Raw genomic sequence first — 23,446 nt, 5'->3', positions numbered from 1 at the left:
CATAGCTTTGAAATTTGATGACAAAAAGAAGCATGCTCACAAATGGACCTGGAATGTCAGCCAACATGAATAACTTAGAACACATGGACAATTGGACAAAAAATAGACATCATGAACTTTTGCCTTTCCTAAGCTTGGAGAACTATCTTGAAAACACATTAGATATCTAACTTGATATTATGTAGCCATTAGTTTTGGAAGACACGATCAATGTAATCATAAGCATCACTTATGATAGAAAGGACTCTATATTTGAATTAAGATAAAGGTATTCTTGAAACGTTTCCTAGTGGGCACTGTCACATCATGAGGGAACTAGGTAGGGGAGGATGAAATTTCCTATTAAACACAAATGCCTACATTGTGAAAGATGAAGACCACTATGCAGATCATGGTATTTCTCAATCCAGCCTACTACATCTACTTTCTAACAACCTTTTATTAGAATGATATTTACTTACTTATGCCTATGTATCCACAGGTGAGAAAGAGAAAACATGTGACAGGGAAAAAAAGTTTTAGCCGTCATTAATTTGAGACGATTATGCAATGCTAACAGACACTTGCTTCAAACAAAACACATAATCCAAGAGAGAAAAATACATGTTTCTCATTTTCTTTCCATTTATTCATGAGAATAATATCTAATAATGTTTCAGATAAAATCTTGTGGCCTTTACTCCAGTGTCTTATCAGGCAGAATTTAAGCTAACAAGCTATTTGCTGGAGAATTCTGAAACATGGGTTTATCTGAATTATGAAAGAGACCAAGAATCAGGAATGTCTTAACTTTAAAAGTTGGTCAGTGTATATAAAGTGAGTAAATAACTTAAAAACTGGTCAGTGTGCACTGTGTTAGGAAGACAATGTCAGGTTTGGGGAGGAAATATATATATTAGTACTAGGTAAATATTACAGAGTGTTAAATTTGCATGAAGTTATTAATTCCTTTGCCAAGATTTGGTTTTTTGCAAAGTTGTCCTTTTTCTCCTTAAAAACATAATTGGTGCTAACTCTCTTGGAGCTAGTTTCTTTTGCAGCTTACTAAAATCCTCATAAAACATTTTCAATGGAAAAATGAAGCATTTCTAAAAACGAGAAACAGTTCAGAATTAAAATGTTTTGATACATGATTGAAAATCTCCTACTATAATTTTTCAAGTACTAATAGTTTCAAGTACTTAAAGACTGTTAGCTTCAATTCACCCTCACCCACCTCTATTGGTTGCCCATGCTTTTGCGTAAACTTGCATTTTAAAAGTTTGTATGTATATGCATGCATAGCAATCATGGTTCTCGTATGTGAATATTACTAACTTCACACAAATGCTTTTTTATCTGAAAACCTTATTGCTGGGAAGAGCTGCTTACTACAATCAGAGAATCAAATCATATTGGCTCAATTCCTACTTCACCAGAAACTCAATGAGAGCATCATTTGTAGACTATGAAAGAAGTGAAAAACACATATTTAAGGAATGAATCCTGTATGTACATAAACTTCTGTGCTCCAACTTTTGCTTTAACGTCACCTTATGTAAGATACATATAGCATGTTATATGTTGTAGATTATATGTATTTATAATAATGTTATGGCTTAATATATAGTATTATCAATACTGCATATACTATTCATCCATCTGTCTTTTTTTTTTAGTAGAAATAATTTCCATGATTTTTGTCCTGTGCCTTACTCCTGTGAGTAAAGGCTACAAACATAACAGATATATGTTTTTAGTCACGACTAACAAAGTTTCCTGAGTTTAGCTCTCTTCAAAATTGAGTAGTATACTTAGTTGCTTATCATGTCCCAAAGTAGTTGCTCTTGAAGATTTATAATGAACACAAATTAAATCAAAGAATACTATGTAAATAGTTGTAAAGTCTTAGCAATATATTAACAAGCTCTGTCAAAATGTATGCCTTAAAATTGCTTAGAAATTCCACAGTGTAGAGATGTTGACCAAAGCTGCCTCAGAGCAGGACAATGAGCAGACTGTTCAGAGCACACTATGCCATTTATAGTTCAGATTTTAATTTTTCCTTCATTTAATATTCTACAATATATATTAAAAAATGCGTAGTTCTAAACTACAGAATTTGGTTTTGATTGCCAAATGGGAGTTTTGTTTTGTTTTAAATCTCGAATCAGGAATTATCATCTTACCATTCTGATTTATTACAATCTCCTACTTGATTATATTTTCAAAACCTATAATTTTGTTCAGGAAATTGTCCCAATATCATTACGATTGGGAGAAGAAATATAATATCTAAACTGTGTTCTGAAGTTGTGCCTAACATGGGTACTCTTTATATTTTTTCCAGTAATTTTCTCTTTTTTTCTTAATTTGTTTACTTTATATATATATATATTTTAAAGGATTTATTTATTTACTACTATGTATACAGTGCTCTGCCTGCATGCATCAGATCACATTATAGATGGTTGTGAGCCAAAATGTGGTTGCCAGGAATTGAACTCAGGACCTCTGGAAGAGCAGTCAGTGCTCTTAACCGCTGAGCCGTCTCTTCAGCAACTTCTTATATATATTTTTAGCTACAGTTTTTAAGCTCAACTTTTCATAAGATTGGGAGATTAAATATAATATCCAAACTGTGTTCTGAAGTCTTGTGTAACATGACACTGTGTATGTATGTATATATGTATATATATAATTTTTTTTGTAGTTTTTTTTTCCTGATCTGTTTCCTTTTTCTTTTTCTTTTTTTTTTTTTTAGCTACAGTTTTTCAACTCAACTAGACTTAATAATGACAGAGTAGAACAGGCTTACGGCTGTGTTTCTGCCTTGCCTCGGAACTAGCTTCACTCCCAGCATCCACTCTACCCCAAGGTGTTGTTCCCCTTGCTACTTACATGGTGCTCTCTCCCAGCTCCTCATAGAGATGTGCTCCTGGGGGTGGCGGTGGGGGTGGCGGGGGTGCAGCGGGTACAGGAGCTGCAGGTTTGGCTGCTGGCATGGCAGACTGGATCCTGGCAGTCTTCGTGCACTCAGCCTGGCGTCTTGAGCAGAGAAGGTTGTCTTGTGAGACTCGGGTTAGAAACCACCATCAACAGGCCATTGCTCTAATAATGAGGGTCTATTACCAGGGGGGACCCATTTAAAGGGTACACAAATATTTCAACTAACAAACTGATAGAATAGAAGCACTCTCAAGTTCAAGATGCAAATATTTGCTCCTCGAAGAAACAGTAGATTCCACAGAAGCAATTTCAGATTAATCTCATTTTTGCTAACGCCCATGCTGCTGGTCTTAGAGGTGATCTGTGGTTGTAAATGTTACAGACAGGGTTTCTTTCTTAAGATTAAAGCATCAAATTGTCGAAATGATTAAAACATACCCTACCTTTCATATTATGATAAGTTGTCTAAAATCAGCTTAAACACATACACACACCCCTCAAAATCTCAAACCCAAATAATTGCTAAGAAAATAATTATCAATATATCTGTGATTTCTGTTACATGAATTCACGTGCAAAAATATAATTATACTTACACTTTAAACCTGGTTTGGAAAGCCGTGCATAAGGAAAAGACAAAAGTGACATTAGACATTCAATACTAATGGCTTTACAACATGATTTGCTGTAAGTTATGAGCTGTTTCCTGATTTAAGCGCATAAGGATACAGTTAATAATGACATAAGGGGGAAGATAAGGGCTTCAGCTTGGCGATGGAATGTGTAGCCCCTCATTATTAGTGTTGCAGATGTATAGTTATTAAAACACAGAGCTGTGAGCCTCAAATCTAATAAGAAAATGGAAACTTGAGGATGACCTGGTGTTAAGAGCTTGTTTCTGTACTCAGGGAAATAGGATATTGATTTTATTGACATAAGGCTATGGTGTACTTCTTTGAGGGACAGTTGAACAAAAAAGAGAGAGCACACTACAAAATAAATATGGAAATTAATATTAGATTGGTGGCTTGATAATTTAATGTGATTTTTTTCAGTACTTTTTATGAGAAACTTCAAGTTTACTATTATAACCGATTTGTTACAGAAGCATTAAGCTTAACTGTAGCAACCAAATGTTACATTTGCAACTTCACACGACCTTTGTGAGGAAATTATCCACTTAACATCTTTACAAGGAGCCCACCTTGAACATTTCAAGTTGGAATGAACTTACTGTATTCAATTCAAGATAAAATCGTTTAGTGATTGGAAGGGATGTATGGTGACCTAGGTTTGATTGTCAACCTGGCACCCATGGGAAGGGGGGGAACCGCCCTGAGGAATCACTGGGACCCGACTGGACTGTGGGTAATCTGGTTCATGTTTCTGTCAGCTTCTACAAGCTAGCATCATCTGGGAAGAAGAACGAGCCTCAGCTGAGGAAATACCCTCAGCGGGCTGCCTGTGGGACATTTTCTTGATTAGGATTAATGAGGGAGAGCTTGGCTCATGGTGGAGGGATAACATTCCTGAGAATGTACATTGCTTGAGGGTATTAAGAGAGACAGCTGAATAGGAGCCAGCCAGCCAGGAAGCCAGTAGGCAGAATTTCTCCATGGTTAGTCCCTGTTTCAGTTCTTGACTCTAGGTTTCTGTCCTGGCTGTAAGCCAGATCATCTCTTTCACCCCCCAAGTTGGATTTGGTCCATGATTTATCACAAAAACAACAAAACAAATTAGGAAAAAACGATTTTAGTGTATGACTACATTAGAAACATCTTAATATTTCCCCCATAGGTATTTTAAATAACAAATAGCCTTCCTATGGTTATTTCTTACTGTTTGTTCTAACAAACATTTATAAGATTCATTGTAACTGTCCATTATTTATGTTTTTTGTGGCACCCTCAGGGCTACTTTTCCTTTTCAATCAACTCTTCATTTATTTATTTATTTATTTTTTAAAGTGGCTGCCTGTAGGGACATATTACTAATTTCTCATACCTGGCTTCTGGCTGTATGTATACCTCAATTGCAGATACTTAAAACACTTAAATTCAGATGTCAAATAGGTTTTGTGTACAGATAATCCAAACAAGTGTATTTTTACTGTACGAAGAGGAAAGACTGAGACTGTGCCCTGCTGTTGCATTTGCGACAAGACATGCCCTAGCAAGGGTGCCAGGAGGAGAGGAGCCACACCTACAGTCACAGGTGTCACAGGTGGGGTGGTCGGAGTACACCACGCTTTGTCTAACACTGATCATCTTCATAGACGTAAGTCCAACTCCACAGAATGAAAGAAACCAGACTGGGGGGCGGGGGAGGAGAAAGAAACAACAAAACAACTAACAAGACAGTGTCTGGCCAGGCAAGAGACCCTGAAATCTTTTCCTTAAAGCTGGGTGAAAAGGGACTCTGACAAATGAAACTTTGGGCTGGCTTTCTCTCCAGGCCATTTTCTTGGGAGCTTTTGACCCATAGAAAAGAATGCCCAGAATCCAGGAAGAAAATAGTGACATGAGCAAAGACTTATTAGGAGCGAAGGACACTATGAAATGTATACGAAGTCTGTACGTTGCCCTTGCCGAAGGCATTTTGGTACTGGCAGGAAAAACACCATGGCAGGCTAGTGACACCACCCACACCTGGCAGCCAGGGAAGTTACTTTACCAGGCGGCTTCCCGGGTACCAGCCTGAGCAATGTCCATTTAGCGACCCGCATACTCACTGTCGGTAGCTCACTAAGACAACCAAAACGGCTGGGATGCAGCACAGGATGATGATGAAGGCCAAGGCCAGCAAGGCCCCCTCTGTGTACCCCAAGCTTTCTCCTCGCTTCTTGATGCTTGTCACTGCCTCCGGAGTCCGGATCTCCAGAATGCGCCCTCCTTCGCCGTAATAAGGCTGAAAGTCTTTATTGATATCAAGCAGTTTGCCATCCAGGAATCTTTGTTGTGAAGTGAATTGAAAAAAACAAAAAAACAAAACTAATTACGTTAGAAGTCGATTTGAAATTAAAATGTATCTTGTGCCGTGGTGAGGGCTGTACAGGTGGCTCAGAGGTTAAGAGCACTGACTGCTCTTCCAGAGGTCCTGAGTTCAATTCCCAGCAACCACAAGGTGGCTCACAACCATCTATAATGAGATTTGGTGCCCTCTCCTGGCCTGCAGGTGTACATGCAGGCAGAGCACTGTATACATAAAACAAACAAACAAACAAACAAACAAACAAAAAAACCCCACGGTCAGTGGTTAGTGTTGGTGATTTGAGAGTGGAGGAGCAGGCACAGCTGGGAGGGATTGCTTGGGTGAAGGTTAGGCTATGAGAGTGTCTTTAAGGCACTGTCTCGATTACACTGAGAGATGTACCCCCTATAGGTGGCACTGTTCTTTGGACCCATGATATAATGGGTTGTGTAAAAGGGACATGGTGAGCTAAGCACACAGAGGTTGGTTAGTTCTCTTCCAGCTTTGGAGGCCGTCAACAAGTTCAGTCCACACTCAGCCTTCGTGGCTACTCTACCATTGGGACTACAATCTAATTTTTCTCCCTTGTCAGAGTTGCTTTACCATAACAAGAAAGGAAGGCCAGGTGTGGTGGTCCACGCCTTTAATCCAAGCACTGGAGGGGGGGGGGTTGGGGGTCAGGGGTAGGCAGAGGCAGGCAGATTGCTCTGAGTTTGAGGCCAGCTTGGTGTCTACAAAGCAAGTCCAGGACAGCCAAGGCTAACACGGAGAAACCCTGTCTTGAAAAACAAAACAAAACAAAACAAAACAAAACAAAAAGCAGGGGGGCAGGTAGGAAACTACAGATAGTAATTATATACCAGTTACACACCGTTTACTGCAAGAAGCAAGAAGAAAGGGTTGTCAACACTGTCACAGTAGATAAATATTAATATTACTCATGACAGGATACATGGGAGGAGTGTGATGTGTGTTTCTATGTTTCAGTTAAACAAAGGAAAATACAAGCTAAGAACGGTGGCTCAAGGCAGGAGTCACAGAGCTGGGGAGGCTGAGGTGGAGCATCGGCCAGCTTCAGCTGGGCAGTTGATTGGCCTTCTGCGTAAGAATCCCAATAGTTCCACCAGCCAATAGAAGCTACCTATTTTCTACAATATAATTATAACAATATAAGTAAATAATTAAAGTGCTTGTATCTGTCTCTCCCCTCTGTCCCTTATATGTATATATTAACATGTGTAATGTGATAGTATACAGTGTATGTGTATTTTACTAAGGGTTCAAACCTAGAGATAGACATTATGTCCAGGGCTCTGGTAATAAGTTTTCTAGTTTATTATTACTAGTTTGTTTCCTATCTTTGGACCAAAGAATACACACACACACCCACAAGCCAGGGGAGATGCTTTAGATTTCAGACAATAAAAGTGAAGAGAATAACTTTACTGTTCATGGCTGGGTGTTAGGCAACAATTATTTTGTCAAAGCTAAATTTCCATTTCTATAGTCATGCTAATATATACATTTTAGGTCTTGGAGTTGTGTGTTTACAAACAAGTCACAAAGTATTTATAAAAAATTCATAGGTTTAGTAGATAATAGATCAATAAAATTCCAAATGCCAAACTTTATCTCTTCAAAAATATTTTCATTCTCCCTATTCTGTGGTGGTTTGCTCTCAGATGTTTCATCCTAAATTGCTCACGAAGGCTGTCCAAATTACCTCCCAATCATTTTAGTGTTTATCACCAGTTAGCATCCTTAAAATGTAGACATACTTTCCCAAAATCTTGCAATCTATTACCAAAATTAAAACAAAATTATCTAGAAAATAAAGGAGGTTGGTAGGTTTTTTTTTAAACCTAGGGAAAATGTATTAAGAACAATTATCAGAAGAAAATGTACAAACCGCCTTGTAAAGTCTACTTCAAACTCATATGGGTTGTATTTACATATGACGACACATCAATGTACATTTTAAATGTAAAGTTTAAATAAAATTTCTTCTGAACGATCTTCAGGACACTAGGGGTCGCTAGAGTCCAGCAGAAACTGGATACAGGCTAAAAGCCTTAGAATAACATTCAATGAAAACTATATGTAAAAGATTTCAGCCTTTCCTCCCTATCTTTCCTCCCTCCCTTCCTTAGTTCCTTCCTTTTTAAAAATCTTGCCTCCTCTTCCCCATCCTTCTTCTCCTCTTCTCTCTTTTTTCCTTCCTTTTCCCCTGCATCCCCCCCATCCCTTTCTTTTTTCTTTGGATTCAGCTATCATACAGAATGTGGAGCTACATGACAGTGATTCTCCTTTTACTGAGCCCTCCCGCGGCAGGGCGTCAGACACCTTTCCCCACCTACAACAGAGCTGTATATGAGAAGGCTCAGTTTCTTTCTAACCTTCAAACCCGCTGAAGTCATTGCAGACAGTCACCTCACTAAGCCCCCCCATTTAGCCAGCATCTCGAATCAGGACTGTGGAGTTCCCATGAGAGGAGATCTCAAAGTGCTGTTTTGGCTCCTGACTTTAGCTAACTCCTGTTGTCCAGGTTTCTGACCTCAGTTCAGCCCAGATAGGACTTGGAAACTATACCTGCCTTGGATTTTCACTCCTATTTCACCTTAAACAACATCTCAGTAGCTTTTAAACTTTAATTTATCCTTGAACACGAATTAACTACAGGCGCTACTGCAAAAAACAAAAAACAAAAAAACAACCCACTTACTTAAAAAGCTCGTTTCTGTCAATGGCTCTGTTGGTCTGAGGGTCGATGGCATAGACAGTCAGGTCACACTTGCTATAGTCTTCTAGGGAGAAGGCGTCTCCATGGCGACGGGCACCTATGGACTCCACCACAACCTTGGCACCGGGAATTTGCTCCTGAACATAGCGATCCAAGATCCTATATATAAAATAACATATAGGTATGACATTCCGATGGACTTAGCGGGGATGAAAACAATCCTCTGCGCAAAATGACATTTAGTAAATGACAGCTGGTCTCTGCTAATGTTTATCATGTATGAACTGCTGGGGAAAATGTCTATGTGGGTTCTCAGCGTTCAACTCTCATTGATGCTGGAAGCTGAGTTATGTGAAAGAGATTATCAACCACGTGCTATTTTAAACCTCGAGTCCGGAGTTTATGATATCATTTGAGTGTTTAACTGGCTCATGGGAGATGCCAGCTTATACTGTACAAACGAAACAGCCCCTGCTTTAAAGGAATCACAGGACACAGGGGCTTTCTTCTCATGTGGTTGGCATCAAGGAGTGACACCTCTCCAGGACTATGTGACCCTAGCAACATCTTGTGGTGGAGGAATAGGACACCCATTTCCCCCAGGATATAAAGACCCCCCAGAGCATAGTCACAATGGGAGGATGTAAACAAGTTTTATGACTTTACGAGACTAAATCTTCCATGAAAATCTCAGAAGCTAGTTAGGAGATATATACATAAATGCAAGAGATTTGTCATCTCATACTGAAATAGAAATAGTAGAAAGGATAGAAATAATGTTAGCCATTAGATCGTTTCTTGGAAATTATAACTTTTCTCTAGTTCTGTAACTTGATTTTAATTGGAAATACCTATTAACATTTGTTATTTGTTTTCTATAAATAGGAATTCTTTAATAACTTTATTATTAAAACATTATATCATTAAACACTTGTAGAGCACATTAGAGTATATATTAAAGACTTTATATTTAAAAGGAAACGTATTAACAATAACCTTATATGGCAACTTCTTTTGAGATAGGGCCTCATTATGCAGCCCAAGTTGCCTTAAGACCCAATCCACAGAACACAGTCTTTTCATGCAAACATCCTTCTTTGCCCCAAATACCTCCACTCTTACATCTATCCACCATATTCTTTTCCAACTTACTGGTTCCCTTTCATTTTAGGTTCTTCTGTGCTACCGTGACACATATCATAATATTGCTTCTGTGAGTGTTATCAGACAGTGAGGCTTTGTAAGTACTCAGGAAAACCATGCAAGGCAGGAAAATAGTTTTTCATTCTTTTTAGAGTCCAGAGAATGATCTACTACAGTGGCCTTGCTTTTGCTTTTCAGTGAGTTCAAACAGCAGATAAAGGCAAGCCACAGGAACATAGACCAAGGCAAAGAGGATATCTTAGTTAGGCTGCAAAGGTAGGCATGAGTTTTATAGGCACATAAAAGATGACATTAAGGGATTATATATGATATTAAACATTCTAAGTTCAACTGACTCAAATAAGTGGAATTCCCTTAAATTATTGTTCTGTTCCTAGTGACAACTATGAGGACCAGCTTAAGAGAAAATGACGAATAGCTAACCAAAGTTCATCTCCAAATGTTTAGGGTTTTCGTGCTAGCTTTATCTCAATATTTTACGGTGGTTAAAGGTACCAGACTGGTGTGACTGACCTCCTACTGGGTGTGTGCTGACCACAGTTGGAGGTCTATCTAATGTAGACACACATTAAACAGAATATTTTGCCCTTGCCTTCAAAGTTAACTGGATCCCAGGGGACTGTGGGTTCATCCCTAAAATTGTCCTGTAACTCTTGGGAATCACCTGCCCTCTTGTTCAGGGAGGCCATGGAGACCTCACTCAGTAGGCTCTAATCAGTATTTACAGCATAGGAAAATTTCCTCAGTGCTTTCAAGTGAAGCTACAGCCAAGTAAGGCCTTGACCGCATTCTCACTCAGATGGAACGACTAGTAAATGGAAAACTAAGTGAGGCAGAGGTTCCTTCAAAGACCACTGAACCCTGAGGACCAGACACTTAACTGGCCTTAGCAGTAAAAAGGATGCTTAATTTTCTCCATTTTCCTGACCTTAAGATACCCAGAAAGAACGAATAACCAAAGATTAAAATAATTGGTATGTTTCTATAACATTCTGAGGGATCATGCTCTCTAAGTATTAGACTTAAATCCACTAATGTTATTAATTAAGAGTCCCAGATATAAAATCCCATGACATTGACTCAACTCAACACTGCAACACCTACTTGCTACCAAGAAAGACAGGTCTGCTGTTATTTTAACTTGAAAAAATCAAATGATGATTAAGATTAGTCTTTCTCTTTCTCTCTAGAAGTCATCTAGGAGGGACCTCACCTTGTGACTCTAGCAACTCCAACAGCTATCAAAGTACCTAGCATGGACCCGCAGACCCTTGAGCTCAGCCTAAGAAGCTAAATTAAACCTGAGGAAGATCACAGCAGAGGGATGGTCTGTGAGCTTTTCAAGGAGCCTCCCATGGACTTTGGTTTGGACAATCAGCACACATCCCTATATTCTGGCTTCTCCTAGTTCCCTGCCTAGGATGTAGGATGCTACTAAAGCTTGTCTTTGCTTCCGCCTCCCATTTCTAGTCTAGGCACTAGTCAAGGACTCCTTTCCTCCTCACGGCTGGCTCTTCTACAAATATAACCACGATGCGCTTTTGCGGTTCCCCCTAGATAGGCCCATTAGAGTGGTAACCCAATTTCCATGTCTGAAAACCCCACGCCTCATTGATGAAGTCAGCTTTGGTCAGTGTCTCAATTTCTTGAAAGGTGCCTATGGCTACGTCTAAAGCGAGGAGGATATAGGGACAGGAGAGAGACATGCAGGAAGTTTAAGCATAAGGACCTCAGTTCATGTCCTTGGCTACAAGCTGAGAATATCCTTGACCTTGTCCTATCAGGAGGCCCAAAACTTCAGAAGTCTAGAGAACAGACAGTCTCGGTGGGAGCCTAATGTTTCAGTTAGGCAAGTCAACACCCTGGCTAGGGAAGGTGAGTACCCCATCAACTGTGCTGAAGGGTTGGGATGAAGAACTCTTTCCCAGAGTTCCCATTTTCTACCACAGTAGCTGAGGGGCTTTATAAATTTGCCTGCTTTTTTTTTTCTCTAAAGCTCCCCTCCCCCCATGTAGCTGCTTCTTGAGCATGTGACTGGCCTCCACATGGGCTTAACTCAAACCACAAGGCATCTATCTTTTTCTGTTCCATATTTCTCTTCCAGGCACTTGCAGCGATTTACAGCTTGACTGTAGATGGTTCTGAGCCACCATGTAGTTGCTGGGAGTTGAACTCAGGACCTCTGGGAGAGCAGCCAGTGCTGTTAAGCTCTGAGCCATCTCTCCAGCCCAATCTTCACAAAACTAAGAACTCCAAGAGAAGACTCTGATATCTCTAGTAGTGTGTGGAGATTCTTACAGGTCTCCTTGACATTTACAACCAACAGTGAGATTCTTCTTGGAGAAACCCACAGCCATATTCTGGGTATGTCTTTCTGTGTGCTTTCCTGTAAAAGTAACTTCTATTCATCATAAAATTGTCATCTCAGAGCCTTACTGCTGAATAAGCTCACCTTTTCTACTTTTTCAAAATTCTTCTCCAAGATGCCTGATTCAAATGGGCTTCTCTCGGCTTCTGCCTGAATTGTTCTGCTTGGCCTCAAACTAACTCTGGAAATTTATTCCCATCTTCTGGTTCCTTCTTATTCTCTGGCTTCAACTGCCTCTTTAGGAACTCATGAATGAACTAAATTCTGCAGAACTCCACCAAATTTAACTCCACTCAACCGAAGACTCACTCTTTCCTGTGCTGTTTTTATGAGGATTGGGTGTATCCTATCTCTGACTCATTTGGTCAACTCTCTCTCTCTGATTCATCACTTTGTCCGCCCCTCATTTAGATGCCATTGTTTTGGATTAAAGGTGTGTATTAAAGGCATATCTGCATTCTGGCCAGAGGAATTAAAGGTGTCTTAATCCAGCCAGATCACACAGACGTAGAAGGTCAGTGGATGTGGTCCCTTGCCAGAGCAGTCATATGCTGAATTAAAATTCCTCTATACAGAGTGACATTCTTCTTGGAGAAACCCACAGCCACACTCTGGAGCATATCATCCTGTGTGCCTCTCTCTCCTTATAGTCACGGGTCAAGTCTAATTAGAATCCTAACTCTACTTCATTAGACAAAACAATACAAATCTTCAACACATAACCTACATGCCTGCTGCAATCCTTGGATTTGGGAGGTAGAGGCAGGGGGATCAGAGGCTCAAGATCATCCATGGGCATTGGTCTATATGAGAACTGTCTCAAAACAGTGAGGCCCATGCTTCCTTGACTTCTGCTTTGGTCTCAATAGTGCTAGGATTATTGGTATGTGCTGACATCCTGGTTAAATTTATCTGTGGATTAAATGCTCCTTGGGGATACATCTTTGAAGTATTTGAGAGAGCAACATATTTGAAAATGTTGGTACATCTAGAATTAACTTTGTTTCAAATATCTAACTGACCCACTTTCTGCTCTATTAAAAGTGCGTTGCCTTAAGAGTCCAGCATGTGCTATTTTCGCCCTTATTACAAGAAAATCGAGATCATAACTTTGGGAGAAATTTGTATAACAGTGCATGCTAGGAGATACTGCCAATTACAGTGAAAATGTTTTGTTTGCTTGATTGATCTTAAACTTTTGTGGGCCAGACGCTTGAAGCCTGTCTCATTAAAATACTGTTCTCTTTCACATGTATCTCACTCATCAGTTTCTTCACTTTTCAGGTTTTTTCTAGAGAGATCCCCAACGATCTCCCAAACATGGAAGAACTGTGGAGAGGAGAACATTGATCTCCAAACAGTGTGCATGTCTGACCGCAGTGTCCACAGAGAGAGAGGGAAAAGCGCCTCAGTTAACAGGAGTCACATGAAACACACAAGATGTTAAGAAGGGCCTCCATGTCAAATCACATTATAATTTTGATATTTTGTGGGTACAGACAGCAGTGACATGGCATTGGAAGTCAAATGCTTGGCTTTAGTGTTCACTTCTTTTATATATATAAGTTGCATAATGTTAGATTAATGATGATAAATTTACAAAGTTTCGAGTCTCTTAAATATAATATATTGATATTTTAAAAATTGTGTGATATAAACAAATTAATTACATATATTAAAAATAAAATAATATAATAGAAAATCATTTCATGCATGAATCATGTGTGTTACTAACTAAACAGACAGTGTTTTGCTGGGCAGAGAGTGTTCCAAAAGATTTGATTGGGGTTAAACATTTGTATTAGGAGGCCTCTAGTTTTGATCCAATTCAAGATATTTAATTAATTTGTGGGATTATTTTAACAAATCCTGCACTTATCACTGGTTCTATTAATTCACAGATCATAAACAAACAATGTGTTTGTTTGGTTAAATACATTGTAGATGTGTGCTATGGACCCCAGTGCCTTTGTGTAGCAGAGTAGAACTGACAGGCTGCACTGGGAATGTTTTGATATGTTCTAAGGACATTTTTCTTACAATGTCCTTTTCTTATGATATGCAATGACCGCACATCATCCTGCAGAGAGAAAACTTCAGTGCAACAACACACAGTGGTATGCAACTCAAAGTCAGGCTGAGTAAGAAATGCTTCAGCAATTCCACCATGGTTGCAGAGACCCCAAATAAATTAAGCATAAAAATGAACTGTACCCCTTAAAATGTAATAGTGTCTAACCTCTGAACAATTGTTTTGATAAGACATATATATTACAAGGGAGAAGTGAGTACTAATTTGAGTTCTTCTTATCTTTTCCTAAAAAAAGAAAAGTAAAACTAAAATGTTTTTCAAATGATAATATATGTTGTAAAATTATTTCCGTACCTTCTGTATCCATATACCTAACATTTTCTACATTAATCTTTATTACATGGTCTGTGCATGAGTAAACATTTGCATTGTTCCCATAACATAGGAATGAATGTGAAGTACACACACACACACACACACACCTACCTCTTTGATATTCTAATTTAAGTGTTTTGGGGAGCAGATGCCTAGAAGTAAAATTGTTGAATCACAATATTCTATTTATTTAGATGTTTTGAAAGACTTCCTTCATGTTTTTATAGTATAGTTTTTATAGTACATCTCTTGAATCTCACTAAACTTATCACACAGCAAAAAGAATAATGGCTGCTGTTTTGAATTAACAATGGACATAGTGATGACAATGTTGGGGATAGAGATGAAGAAGATGAAGTTGAAGAGTAAAGGAAGGAAGGAAGAAAAAGAAAGAATTCATTTTGGTGCCTTTAACAGAGCAATGCCACCAAGATATAAAACAAAGAAGGCATAATTAAAACTATTTCTTAACTACATTCTCGGAAAATGTTTGAGTCGGTCCAGATAAAAACTTCCTTTTAATCTTAAAATGTTGACTTTTAGCTATTACCTGTGTTCCTGGGTATCAAGGATGGTTAGGAAGTCCTTTATTCTCTTCTGTCACACAAGACTCTACTTACTGAAAAGTATTGTCATTTCTACTGTGGCTTGAAGCCAACTCAAGGATGGACCCTTGCCTATCTCCAAGAAGGCCACCCGCCCCCAATTCACTTCTGGGTCTCTTAAGTTATGGATGCTCACTGATCAGTCAGAACCAATTTTTTTTCTAAACATGTTTTCTTCTAAAAAGTAAGCTACGGGTTTTCTCTCCTTTCTCTGAGTTTCTTAGCCTGACGCCCACATGCAGGTTCTCTTTAGAGGACCCCCATGTAATAGGGCAGTACCCAGAGTGTGATGTCCTCTAAGCTGATCATTTCCACTCTTTCTAGCTTTAACCACTCCCTAAAACAGAAGCGCCTAGTCCTAAATGACCCAACCTAGGATCCCACTTTCAAATTTGATCAGGAGTCACGTTCTTACCACCCTTGCTGCAGCCCCTTGTTACATACAGTCTTCTTGTAGGCCTTGAGTGCTATCTGGTGACTGTGCTCCACCCTGATGTGATGTCTACTCTCATGATGCTCCTGCAGCTTCAAAGATCTTTGTGTGCTGAAGCTAGCTAGCTAGCTCGTTCTGTGTCTAGCACTTGGAAGTTGCTGGTATGTGCACTGTCATTTTAATGGCAGCACCAGCCAAGCACTTGCCTTTCTAATTGCTTCATGGTCACATAGACCTGTGTAATTGTCCTATTCCTCAGTCTTTGTAATGCTATGGATTCCATATTTTACATTCATGTAAAGTTGCAATAATTTTTTTTACTGCCTTTGGCAGAAATCTGTATTCTAATTATCAGTTTAGCCATTAAATTTGCCGTGAATAAAGAAGGATTCCAAGAACTTAGAAATTACCAGGGTGTCTTTCAGAAGGTTATTGGTCAAGTAAACTATGGTACATCTGTTAAGTAGCTATTCGGATAGTAGCAAGATTGAAGGCAAAATCAGGAACTGAAACAGGGATGGAGTAATCTTTTGGATTGTTGGACAAAAGAATGGGATCTAGGTCCCATCTCTGGCTTCAATAGAGAAACATCCTAAAGTATTCAAAAGATCCTAAGATTACTACCAAGGCAAGATGCTCTGATAAAGAATAAAGTGACAGTATTGCCCTCTCCCTTATGACAATGCACACATCAGCAGCCAAGTATGGCCATCTAGAAAGGACTGCCATACCCCTATCAGGAAATCTGTTCATTCCAGACACATTAAAGAAATAGTGTAAAGCCCACTAAACATGTAGGTCAACACAGTGGTCTCTAGACCATCGCGCGCTCTCTTACCTTTCTAGTGTGCTTCTATTGTTCTGTAGTGACCCATGCTTGTCTACTATACCAAGCTCTGTGTCTCATCTGAATTATTTAATGGAGAACACAAGAGCTAAGGGAACAAAGAGGAGCCAGAGTGACATCCCAGCAATACATTTGCTTACTGACTGTATTCAGCAATAAAAAGAAGTGAGCTATCTAGCCCTGGAATTGCGGAGCAACCTTAGACTGTTGTTATGAAGGGAGTCAACTTGAAAAGGCTGCATACTGAATACCCCCAACCATTATTGTCCTTCAGTTTCCATGGAGATGGTTTTAGAACTCCTTGGGAATTGCAAAGTCTGTGGATTTCCAAGTTTTTTCCCCCTCAAAATGTCATAGCATTTACATTTAATCTCTTCGCATCCTGCCAAATGACTCGAGCCATTCCTACCTGACTAATGATACCTAATACGTACGATGTATGTATCATATAGTTGGCTGCTGTACTAGTTTGTTTGCTGATACATGTTTTGCATAAATGATGTTTCGGTATAAATTTTTGAATCACAGGCTTGTTCAGTCCATAATACAGGCCTACAGATACATAAGGGCAATTTTGCGTTACATTATGGACCCAACAAAACCACACACACACACACACACACACACACACACACACACACACACACACACCCACAATCAGACACTTAGAAATGTATTTTTCTAAGGGTGAAAGGGATCTGAGTCCTCAATTGGGCTACAAAGTGAGCAAAAATGAAAGGCAGATTGATTGGCATCTCTTCTTTCATTCTGTGAATCTTTCTTTTTCTATATGTCAGGCTCTGCTTGACTCACCATAGACATTTTAACCACTCAAGGACGGTCTAACCTCTCTCTTTTCCCTTCAGGAGGAAAGGCAAGAGGTCATTGTTCTGAGTCAGCAGCACCTTAGTTTCTAGGAAGAACAAGAACAAGACTCTTTACGCATTAGGGGAAAGAGAATAGAGCTGTGCTATACAACAGAAGTATCCACTCATCCAGAAACAAGATTAGTCTCCTGTGATGATGACACCAGTTTATAGATTAACAATCCAACTGATCCTCTTGTTGGGACCCCAGGAATCGAGGCAGTGATAGGTCAGTGACGCACTGGACCACACCTTGACCACAGTTGCTAAATTATGAATATTTCTTGTCCTCTCTCTTTGAATCTAAATCTCATGCCAGCAGCTAGAAGGTGGACTTGGGGGGTTTGCTGGCCTCCTCTTTCCAATGTGGCCACATAGAATTAACCTCCACACACACACTTTGCTTTTCACCATTCATCTCTTTAGTCAGCATTGCTGGGATGGCTGGTCAAAGCTTAGCATGTTGAAGCTGCAGGGACTCAGGTTTGTTTCTTAAAACTCTCCTACACACATTGTTTAAATCTGTAGACTGTATTAGACCAAGATAATGTAAATTCTAGATTTAGGTGATAATTATGTCTCATAGCAGCTCGACTATATAGAATACACAATAAAGGTGGATGTATTGATAAAGCTGGCCAAGGGATGGGGGATGAGGGTCATGGAAAATCTCCATGATTTCCTCTTAATGTTCTCTAAGAAATAAGTTTAATGAATTCTAGTGATATTTGAATAACAGAAGTTAAACGTACAAAATGGACAAAGTCAGAACAAGGTTAACCACCACATCCTCTATAAATAAAGTATGGTAAGCAACTGGTACCTTAAATTTAAAGAAATAAACATTTCTCATTAGATAACATGACCTATAATGGGCTCTTTGAGAATGACATTTCATACTGAATAATGGAGAGTGTGAATTTAATAATATGAATTCCAATGTGAAGAAGGCGGCATTGGCATAAAGTTCAGACTGCGCACAGATGAGTGAGAGAAGATGTTGGGATAATCTTTTTGTGCACTGTGTAAAGGTTGTCTTTGTGTTACTCAATGCTGATTTCTGTACCAGCAGAGAGCTGGCATTGCTGTTCTTATGAACCATCACCTGTCTCAGTGTTTTGTGAACATCTTCTTCATCACCTTCTGATTGGTTTAATAAAGAGCTGACTGGCCTATGGCAAAGCAGGAGGGGGGGGGGACTTCTGGCAGAGATAGAAATTCTGGGGAAAAGGCATGGGGGTTTGCCAGTCAGATGTGGAAGAAGATATAGGTTCCAGTACTGAGGAGAGGTAATGCACATGGCAGAACATAAATAGTATACATGGGTTAATTTAACTTATAGGAGCTAGTTAGGAACAAAACGAAGCTAAGGACGAGTTTTCATATAGTAATTAAAGGTATTCATGTCATTACTTGGATGGCTGGCAGGTTGGGACAGTCCAGCGATAAGAAGATGACCGAAATAAGCGTTTTTCATCAAAACTGACAGTGATTCCCGTGATGTTTTCAACCGTCAAATGTTCACAAATGAGTGAGTCTACTGAGGATCTTTAATGGTGAGAATACTCTGTGTTCTTGTAGATGGATATGTTAATGTGCGGAGTCAATAGTCTTAGTTACTTATTCTTCAGTGTGAATAAACACAACTATTACATATATAATACATATGTATACATACATATCTTACACATGTACACTTATTGTCTATGTGTTAGCCATCAAAACCATCCTAACTTTATAAAGTTTATATAAGCACTGCAAGACTGGTGTCTGACAGAACGCTGGATACCACTGCCTGTTCCTTGTGTGGTCATCAAGCATTCCTCTTAGTTTCCCTAGTTTGTACTGTTTTAATAAGAGGATTTGTTTAACATTTTGAAAATTCAACAATGGCGCTTGCTCATTGTCATGAACACAGAGAAACGTGACAGTGGGTGAGTGCATTTCTTACACCATCACAGGATACTTCAGCATCCTATATGTTTAGCCGGAACAAAACTAAATGAGAGCATCACGCTAGTACTTACCTAAAAACAATGGATTGAAGATGACTGACCAATAACAGAAAGAAAAATCATCCTAAGTTTAAATTCTCACCATTAATAGGTCTATTTAAAATACAAATGCTACTGTAACAGGATCCCAGGACTAGGACTCTCACAAGAAATGTTGTGGTGCTGCTGCTAGAAGATTTATGATGCTAATCTAATGTTTACAGCCAGTGTGAGGAGGAAGAGCATCACTCCCACCAGCACTGTGTCTGGAAAGTGGCTTCATTCCGCTCTCACAGGCTTCGATATACAATGTGAACAGAGCAGCTAGAAACCTGTGACCTCTGCCCTTTCCCCACCTAGGTCTTCTGTAATCCATTTTTGAATGGTGAGAGTTCTTGCTTTGTATCCCATGATGCCCTAAAACTCATGATTTTATCCCTCAGCATCTCAGTGCTGAGCTAACAGGCATGTACTACCATGCCTGGCTTCCTTCATCTTTCAAAGGCTTGTATCTATTCATATTATACTTGAAATTAAGGCATTTTTAACTCAAAGAAAAGCAATGCGTTTGTCTAAAAAACAACATAGAGGTTCTGGCTCTAGGAGTCCCAGATTAGAATCAAAGCAAAGAAATTTCAAAGACAAGGGTTCAGAGGTTGGTCTAGTGCTATGATTGTGATGCTAATTACTGTCTCCCAAGATCTAGTTGCTGCCCTGAACTTTGCCTCCTTGATTGGTTGAATAAAAGGCCTACACCTGGGCAAGGCAGACAGAAGGGCAGAAAGTAGGCTCACAGGCTTGGAAGACAGAGAGGGTCTTGGGAAGGGGGACGCAGATAGGTAAGGGAGGAGGAAAAGGAAGAGGAGCACCACAGTGGGTGGAGAGAGCACATGGCTCAATGGGCATGGATGGAGGAGATGGAAAACACTAGCAAGTATTTTGGGATTAGAATGGGTGGTAGCTTAGTAGAAATTATGAGAAGCAGATGGCATGGGATGGGGGCTGGGAGATATGGAAGGTAGTTTATGGAACTAATATCTTCGGTGCCTCAGGTGAATCAAGGCTATTCTAAAATATATCAGGTGCCTGTGTCTTATTGATTAATTGTGGGTTAGAAAATACTGCTGTAATAACTATAGCCTAATAACAAATATCTATTATGCTATACCTTTAAACTAACAGCAACAGAAAAGGACAGAGGTTACATTCCATTCTGAGAAAAAAAGACAGACGACACAGACAAAGCCCTGCAAGAGAAGAGACCACACACTCCAGCAGGAACATAATCCCATGTCTTATGTAACCTGGTGTGTCCCACAAAAGCTTTCAATTGACCTAGCCATCCCCTTCAAGGGTGAAGATCTGAGCTAGAAAAGCCTTCTCTATTTCCTTCAAAAGCCAACCAGGACTCTAATACCAATACTTTTCAATTTGTTCCACAAAACAGAAAGAGAAGGAACACTACCAAATCCATTCTACAACAAATGCTATCCTGATACCAATACCCAATGATGATACTAACAACAAGAGCAACAGCAGCAACAACAGCAACAAAAAGAAAACCATGGGCCAATAAATGCAAACATTCTCAAAAGAATACTTGCAAACAAGAATCATCCTAACGACGCAAGGTTGCCTCAACATACAAAAGTCATATCATGTGGACAGAAAAATCTTGATAGATGGAGAAACTGAATTTGAAAGTGTTAAACGGGCCTTTACGCTCAAAGCCACGGCGGAAATAGATGGCGTGTGCCTGTAAATAAAGACTACATACAATGACCTCCGATGTTTTTCTATTGTGATAAAATGCCATGAGTGGGGCACCTTACAGAAGAACACATTTAGTTGAGGGCTCATGGTTTCCAGACGGTGAGAGTCCATGAACATCATGGTAGGGGAAGCAGGCAGGCAGGCATGGCACTCAAGTAGAAAGCTAAGAGCTCACATCTTGAGACACAGCCACAAAGCAGAGAGAGACAGACACTGGGAATGTTGTCTTTTGAAACCTTGAACCTCACCTCCAGTGACATAGCCCCTCAAGCAAGGCCACACCTCCTAGTTCTTCCCAAGGGTTCACCAACTGGGGACTGAAATTCAAATATGTATCTACAGCAGCTATTCTCATTCAAACTATTACCACACAGCTAAAATTGTGCAGAATGGGGCAAAATGAAGAGCAGTGCCTCCAGAATCAGGGGCGGGCTGCTGATGACCACTTCTCTCTTATTCAACATAGTGCTTGAAGTCATAGCTAGAGCAGTTAAGGTGAGAGAAATACACAAAAGGGTTGGAGATGAGAGAGGAAGGTGTCAAGCTGTTCCTCTTTGCAGATGGCATGATTCTATACGTTAAAGGCCCTATGGAAGCTAGAAAACCCCTTATACATATATTAAATAGTTCCCATAAACAAGTTACAAAACCAATATACAGATGTCAGTAGCCTTCATAGATCCCCACAATTAACTCACAGAACATTATATTAGGAGAAACATCTCATTTGTGATAGCTTCAAAACAAGAAAACACATGTGAATAAATCTAACCAGGGAAGTGAACAATCCTCACCATGAAGATTTCAGGACATTGAGGAGAAGAAAGGCAAGATGAATTTGGCGGAAGTGATGGCACAGGACTAGCTACATTACTGAGAGTAATCTACAGATCCAACACAATTTCCATCAAAAATGCCAATGTTATTTTTCATAAAACTAGGGAAAAAACAATCTAAGAGCCCATATGGATCCACAATAGCAAAGACCAAAGCAATGCTAAGGATAAACAACGCAGACACGTGTATCATGGTAGACGGTCTCCAATTATGGGGCAGGGCTTTCGCAACAAGGGCAGCCTGATACTGGCATAACAAGCAGCAGACTAGTGAAAACGAACTGAGAACTCACACATGAGCTGGTGTGGCTATGAGAGCCCAGACATAATCCGCCATAGCTATGCGAATCCAGACAAAAGCTGACATAACTATGTCCACCAAAGGTTTGACAAAGGTGCCAAAAACATGAAGTAGAAAAAAAAAAAAAAAAAAAAGAACATCTTTAATAAATAGTTCTGGGGAAAAAAACCAAGATATCCACCAGCAAAGAATAAAGTTAGCTCCAATATCTTTTGGAGTGCTTTTTTTTTTTCTTCTGCTAGTGGGACTATAAACCAGTGCAGTGGGAATCAGTGTGGAGAGTTCTCAAAAATTAAAAATAGACAAACCTATGACCCAATTATGCCATTCCTGGGAATACATCCAAAGGTAGATTAAAAAAAATGGAATAGTATTTAATTATAAAGAAAAATGAGATCATAAAATTTTCAGGAAAATGGATGGACACACAGAAAGTTAAGTGAGGTGACTGGAACTCAGAAATACACAGACACACAGACACAGACACACACACGCACACACACACACACCACCACCACCACCACCACCACCACCAAACCCAGCATATTTTCTCTCATCAGCAGATCCTACTCTGTAATGTAGGTGTGTGTGTGTGTGTGTGTGTGTGTGTGTGTGTAAAGTCTTAAAAACTAGAAAGATTAGGTGATAAGGAAAGAGAGGGGAGGCAGGACAAGGGGAGGCATAAAAGAGGCAAAGAAATAGAAAAGCTGCAGGGAGGTAGGGAGAGCACAGGGAATCTACTAAGGCTTCCTTTGGTGGACCGACCCAGTTAAAGCAGGAACCAAGTATTCTAACTTAAAATACAACTGAAAAAGCCAGGCTTGATGAGATGCATTTCCTTCCATCAGTTTCTGGCTCCTGGATTTTCAGTAGAGCTCTGAGTTACATGGACCCTAGATTCCTGTGGTAGTTACAATCAAGTACAGAGCAGGACTTGCTCCTCAGAACAGAGAGCTGGTCATGCCATCTTCTGTGACGTATACAGTGTGGAAGTTAATTATAATACAGACTGAAAATAAAATCTAAATTTTGGGTTTTTATTGCTCCACTATAGCTTAAAGGCTCTATGATATACACAGCAAATATGGAAATACTAATTTAAACTAAGATTTTCTATGTAGAAAGCATTTTAAAAACAACAACTAAGAGTGTCCAAACAAACAAACAAACAAACAAGCAAAAAACCAACAACAAACAAACAAAACAAAAAACCA

At 39.5% G+C, this 23,446-nt stretch overlaps 1 protein-coding gene across 1 annotated transcript in view; it reads right to left on the bottom strand.

Annotated features, from left to right (window-relative positions):
- The window catches only part of Pcdh15 (protocadherin related 15), a 428,603-nt gene that overhangs the window by 15,099 nt on the left and 390,058 nt on the right, over positions 1 to 23,446 (bottom strand). Inside the window, exons 27-30 of the mRNA XM_051153212.1 lie at positions 8,621 to 8,797; positions 5,660 to 5,878; positions 2,881 to 3,027; positions 462 to 467 (exon numbers count right to left, since the gene is read on the bottom strand). Of these exons, the coding sequence (XP_051009169.1) occupies positions 462 to 467; positions 2,881 to 3,027; positions 5,660 to 5,878; positions 8,621 to 8,797 (549 nt within the window). The remainder of the gene's footprint in view (positions 1 to 461; positions 468 to 2,880; positions 3,028 to 5,659; positions 5,879 to 8,620; positions 8,798 to 23,446) is intronic.

This window comes from Acomys russatus, chromosome 11 (genome assembly GCF_903995435.1).
Source record: "Acomys russatus chromosome 11, mAcoRus1.1, whole genome shotgun sequence".
In the NCBI taxonomy this organism is placed as follows: Eukaryota; Metazoa; Chordata; class Mammalia; order Rodentia; family Muridae; genus Acomys; species Acomys russatus.
Note: the sequence above shows the minus strand (reverse complement) of the source record. Positions and strands in the feature narration are given on the sequence as shown.